A 6000-nucleotide genomic window follows, 5' to 3' on the forward strand; every position below is an offset into this window, starting at 1 on the left:
GTGCAAGTTAGACAGATGGGAGATGAGTAAAGAGATAGGGCTCTTTCTAGCCTTCAGGAAATTCAAAGTTAGGAGACAACCAACAGGAATCAGGGTTCACACAAGAACTGATAAAGATGCCACAACATTGGAGCCAATAGGAAAACTTCCCTAAATGTATGATTTAATAAATAAATAGGGGCGCCTGGGTGGCTCAGTGGGTTAAAGCGTCTGCCTTCGACTCAGGTCATGATCTCAGGCTCCCTCTCCCCCTCCTGCCTGCTCGTTCTCTCTCTCTCTCTCTCTCTCTCTGTCAAACAAAATTTTGAAAAAAAAAAAAATCTGGACAGAGAGTGGGAGGGACCTGTAGAAGAACACCAGAGACTTTAATAGTGAAGGCCTCAAGCAACAGAGGCCTTCGTTTTGATTTTCCTGCCTCAGTGGTTTGGTTGGGCATCAGTTCCCAAGAAAAACCTGCTCACCTGTTCTCTGGCCCGATATTGCCTGGTTTTCCCCGGTCATCTGGGCACTTCTGTGGTCCCAGTGAATCCACAGCTGCTAGGGTGAAAGGTGTAGGGTCCACCTGAGCTGCCTGGCTCCAGTGTGGCCCGGCCACATGGACCCTTAGAAAGGGGACTGTTTAGAGTATTCCTCAAAAAGGGAGCCTCATTTCATGTCTCTTAAGTGGGAATGCAGCCACAACTATGTCCTCAGGGCAGGGACCAGTGGTGAAGCCACCATACTTTTTAGGTGACCACAGGGCAAATAATGTACAGACATCATTTCCTTTGACTAATCTTTTGTAATCCTGACCCAGATGTGGCTCCTGCAAGTGGTTAAATTTCTTTGTCTAAGTTGAGATTTTTAATTTAGGACCCAGATGGGGTAGGAGGTAAACTTCCAAAAGGTCTCTTTTACTCAGTGTGTCACTGTCCTGGATTCCTGGCAGGCAGCGGTTTCATGAGAAAAGCAGATTTCAGCCTGACGCATCTGCTCGGTGAGACGTGGGGTACAGCTTCTTAGCACTTATGCAGCCTGTCTGCTCACTGGACAGAGCAGAACCCTCTGGTGCCCTGTCCGTTCCGCAGCAGTGGCGGCTCCAGGCGCCTGGCCCAGGCCATGGAAAACCTTGAGAGACAGTCTGTTATGGGGCCAGAGTTGTCCTGGAATTTCCTGGCCTTTGTCTGGTGTAACTTCATGTACTGAGACGCCTGTTTCGAGTGCACTTCCTCCTGGGGGAAAAGCACAGCTGCCTTCCGCAGAGCACTTCTGCTTCCTGCGGCTGAATAACCTCTTCCCCGCCTCAGGCCTGTGGGCGGGGCGAGGGCAGCGCTCTGGTCAGGTGTGTGTACCCGGCCCCCATTAGACAGTATGCTACTGGAAGTCACTGGCCACAGAGGAGAAGCCACTACCATCGGCCATAAAAGCTGCATCTGCCGACCTGGCCCACCCCTCCTAACTCTGGTTTCTTTCTCATGCTGCAGCAGAAGAAATCCTATCTGGAGCGGAGTGTGAAGGAAGCGGAGGACAACATCCGGGAGATGCTGATGGCACGAAGGGCACAGTAGGAAATCTCTAGCAGAAGCTTCCTGCTCCCTCCCATTCCTGGCAAGGGCAGAGGGGCCCATGTGGGGAAAGCATCCTCTCTTCTGCCCTGATGGACTTTTTATTTGGATGATCTGGTAACCCTATGTTTTCTACTTCACCCTGATCCCTTTTCAGATCCCAACTCTTGGATTTTTTATCCTGGCTCTGTCTGCTACCCCTGCCCAGAACACTCTTTTCCCCTGGGGGTGAGTCACCAACTCCCAGGAGAGGGAAGCTGGGAGCCAGGACAGAGGGGAGCTCTGCCCAAGCCTATCACTAGTTATGCTGCTTAGACCAATAAAAGGCGTCTGTTCCCCCAGCCACTCTGCTAAGTCTGCCTTTCTCAAGCTGAAGGATGAGAACCAAGGGCCAGAGAAGCAGAAACTTTCAACCTCAGCTCCCTCCTTGTCCTTTCTCCTTCCAGGGCTTTGGCTCTGTTCCTTCTTTATCGGAGCCTTTTCTGCCTCCCCGCCCCCCCCCCCCCCCATTTTTTCCCCTTCTGTTCCTTTGAGTAAATCCCTCACCTTCTGAGCCTCTCTGCAGATAAGGAAGGAAGGAGACCAGGGCATAGCTGAATTCAAGTAACTTTGGTGGCAGTGTGCCCAAAGATTCCTTCCTCTTCCTCACAAATGTTCCTGAAGAAAATGCAGTAATAAACCAGCAGTACCTCCATGGCTGTCTAACCCTTTGGCCAGTGTCACAGAGGTGGACACTAATCCTAAGGCCTCCTACAGGCTTAGGGGCAGTGGTGTGCCGGAGGTGGCTCGTACTGGTTTGTGAGAGCCAATTATTAAAACAAGTGTTAGAACTATTTCAATCCAGTTGTGAAACACAGCCATTATTAAAAATTAAGTTAGGTAAATATACACAATTAAAATAAGAGTAATAAATATTCAGAACTTACCCCCTTCCTAATTACTAAATCTAGCCATTATCTATGTTTTTGATAACAGTCTATTGTATCTGGATGATGGAAATGCTACATAATGGTGCACTCCTGCACTTTTCTTTCCAACTCTGCGTTCAGGACATCATGTTGGTAGCTTGAAATCAGCTATTTACTCCACAGAATCAGGTGATGGATAAAATAAGGATTTGTTTTAAAGAGCACTGGTAGTTAAATATGAGCACATCACTGCTTCAGAGGGAAAGTGGGCAGAGAGCTGTCAGCTGCAGCCTCCCAGGGCTGGCCGAGCCCGCTAGCTGAGGGAAGATGACTCTGTTATGGCGGCTCAGCGCCACCCTGCGGCCAAAGCTGAGATTGGGTGGCCTGCCTATCTGGCTTGTTCGATGACAGCTCCTCTCTCTCGTGTGTGTGTGTGTGTGTGTGTGTGTGTGTGTGTGTGTGGAGGGAGGCTGGGGGCGTGGAGGGCTGGTAGCAGAAAAGAAGGCGTAGGCTCTGGGTAAAAGCACCTACAGCAGCTTGGTGAGTCTGTCTCCCGGTGGGACGAGGGAGCCTGCCTTCCTCATAGCACCCACCCGCAGTGGAATGAAAACGTAGACAGACTCCCTCCCTCGTCATAGTGGACGGTGGCTACTAACGGAGAAACCCAAGGCTTATATTCTGTCTGGAATAATTCGTTCAGTTGAGGTTTACACAAATTTATTGAAACATACAGGGTGTTAGCAGAGAAATCATTCATTCAGTGGTATTACATCATGTCACTACCTTGAATGTATAATTTTAAAATTATAAATATATATTTTATAAGCCTTTGGCCAAAAAAATAAAAGTCATTTAGCACATTTGTGAAAGGCCAATAAGAAATGGATTTTAAACATTAAAAAGATAGAGTCACTGAATTAAACAGCAGCGCAACCCCTGCTAATCTAGAATCCCACTGTGTCGAAGGTAGAAGTGTCTGTGCAGAGCTAGTCATTTTCCTTGATTTCAGCAATCAGAAGAGATGGGGCAGGCCCACCTGCTGAAGGTGGTGGCAGAGCTGGCAGGACAGGGAGGCTGGGCTGGTCAGGTGAGCATGTCCCAGAGACAGCAGCAACAGAGCGCAGTCCAGCAGGCTGTGAGGCAGGTGGATGGGCCCAGGTCATCCCTTCTTTGGTCTTCCACCACATACACTGGAGGGAGAAGGAGAGGGTTAGAATGAACTGGCACAAAGCCCAGGCCCTACAGAGCCAGTGCCTCCCAGACCAGGGGTGGACTGCAGCAGCCGAGAGCCACCAGGCAGACTGGGGGTGGCCTTTCACTTACACTGTGGCAGATGTTCGGAGGAAGGGTGGCTTAGCTCAACTACTTTCTCTCCTCCTCCTAAGGACTTTTATCCCTGCCGGGACAGGTGCTAGGGGACCGACAAAATGGCCTCACACTAAGGCAGCCAAAGAGAGAGTAAGGGACACTTCTTGTCTGGCCAGAGTTGGTTAGCCTTGCTTGCTTTAGAAACCAGGCAGCAGTATGTCCTGTGCCTTACTGGTATTTCCTCAGATACCATTATGCCATCTCCCAAAAGAAGGCATAAAGTTCCTAAAAAGGAACTGCAGGCCCTAAGAGAATAACCAAGAGTCCTGGTTTTTCAAACCTGGGCAATGCACACAATCACAGTGTGCCACAGACACAGTGGTGGGGGGCAGGGATGAAGACCTGGTCAAGTGAGAGGGATGGCTGGAACCTAGCACCCTGGCTTTTTCGCAGAATGGAGATGGAACTCTAATAAGCCCTATCAGGACTAAGTGCTCTATTAAGACATCTGAGTGCTACACAAATCCACAGGTCAAAAAGGACCCCAACTTCCCTTCGCTAGTCAGCGGACTTGCGGCCGACATCAGCCTTCCTTCCGGTAAGCACATACTTAAAATGGCTGGTGGTCAACCTCGATCTCAGAGGGTCTGTGGCCCCTTTTAAGAAAATCTGAAGACAACCACCACCACTAAACTCATTTATAAGTAGTAAGGATTTTAAAAAACTTTTTCAAAGTTAATGAATACATGAATCTTATAAGTTAAATTGGTCCTTTGGCAGTTTTCTTTCAGTTCTGTTTTTGTGTATCTATTTTTATACCTCCTCTCTTGGCAACTGCTCTCTCTGAAGCCTGGTATAGTAGCTAGAATACTCTGGGTTAGTAGTGAGCTTTTCTAAGTTGTCCCACTGTGTCAGCCACCCTCCACAGACCTCCCTTCTCTTGTGGCACAGCTTTCAACTCAGCCTGCTTTCCTTTGGCCCCACTCAGCAACACAGGCAAAACTGTTCTGAGGTCTGGGAGACAAGACCCAGCCCCAGGGAGGCCTAGTGAAAGAGGAGAAGACATTTATTCTGAGGCCTGTAAGGTACGTTACCTGATTTAGTCGTAACAGCAGTACCTGAACATAGACACTACCATCATTCCCATTTCACAGGTAAGCAGTGCAAAGCTTCGAGAGGTTAAGTCTCTCGTCCAAGCATACATAACCAGCCAGAGGCAGGCTCAGGGTCTGAACCCACGCCCTTGGCAAGCTAGACTTGCCCAGGCCCATCTGGGGTAGAAAAGGGATCGGGAAGAACACAGGACTGAATGTGCTCTAGGACCATCCTCTCTCTCACCCCACCTGCTAAAGGCATGCACAGTCCAAACCCCTGGGGCCACCTCGGCAGGAAAGCCCTTTTCACCTGCTCTCTGCCCAGATGACCTGCCCAAGTCCCAGCCTCCCTTCAGCCTGCAGTCGGCAGCTTCAAACAGGGAAATGAACACAACAGAATGCACACTCCCCAGAATAATCCCTTACTGTATTCTACTTGCCAGAGGACCAGCTCTGCTGCCCTTGAGACAGAAGGGCCCTCTCCCCTGCCAGCTCTAAAAAAAAAACCACTTGCCTCATCTAGGCCTGAGACCCTACCTGGTTGCTATGTGTGAGAGGTCCTGTCGCCTCTCTTAAGCTACCATTTGTTGAGATCACAAATGTGCCGGGACCTGTGCCAACAGCCTTCTATACATAATACCACTCAGTCTTCACAACCCTGTGGTACAGGCATTGGGACACCCATCCTCACTGCTTCTCCTCCCTGTGCTGCTTCCCTCCCATTTTACCACGGAACCTTGGGCAACTTCATCAGGGAAACTTCCTCTAACACCTTTCTTCATTGTAGTCAAGTTTGTCCTTGCTAAGGCTTTATTTCACATGACAGCCTCTGAAACCTGGGGCAATGGGGACGTGGAGCTCATTGCTCCCAGACAGTGCTCACAGGCGTGGGGTAAAGGGGGCTTGGGGGGGGCGGTTAGAAATAATCCATCTGGCTACAGGAGAGGAGACTTCAAAGGGCTGCGTCAACCTCATTTTGGGGGTGGGGTGTAAGTTCTCAGCATACCTTAGAAACCCTGTCACTTATTTCCTGGGGTGCCGAATCTTCTGAAGCCCTTACGACTTTCTCCTTTTCATTAGGTGACAACAGAACCTCTACCCCCAAACTGCTGAAAAAGTAGGGGGTGGAAGAGAGGGTGTGGGGAG

At 49.7% G+C, this 6000-nt stretch overlaps 1 protein-coding gene across 2 annotated transcripts in view; it reads left to right on the plus strand.

The window, feature by feature from the left end:
• The window catches only part of PFDN1 (prefoldin subunit 1), a 68307-nt gene extending 66422 nt beyond the window's left edge, over positions 1-1885 (plus strand). The window contains exon 4 of one of the 2 annotated variants that reach the window (XM_025852163.2): positions 1464-1885. In XM_025852163.2, the coding sequence (XP_025707948.1) occupies positions 1464-1547 (84 nt within the window). In that variant the 3' untranslated portion in view covers positions 1548-1885. The remainder of the gene's footprint in view (positions 1-1463) is intronic. The other variant, XM_073887845.1, reaches the window with a different exon arrangement.
• The last annotated feature ends 4115 nt before the right edge of the window (positions 1886-6000 follow it).

The sequence above is a fragment of the Callorhinus ursinus genome, unplaced genomic scaffold (genome assembly GCF_003265705.2).
Source record: "Callorhinus ursinus isolate GAN/ISIS: 27379988/994484 unplaced genomic scaffold, GSC_fseal_2.0 scaffold83, whole genome shotgun sequence".
Lineage (NCBI taxonomy): Eukaryota > Metazoa > Chordata > Mammalia > Carnivora > Otariidae > Callorhinus > Callorhinus ursinus.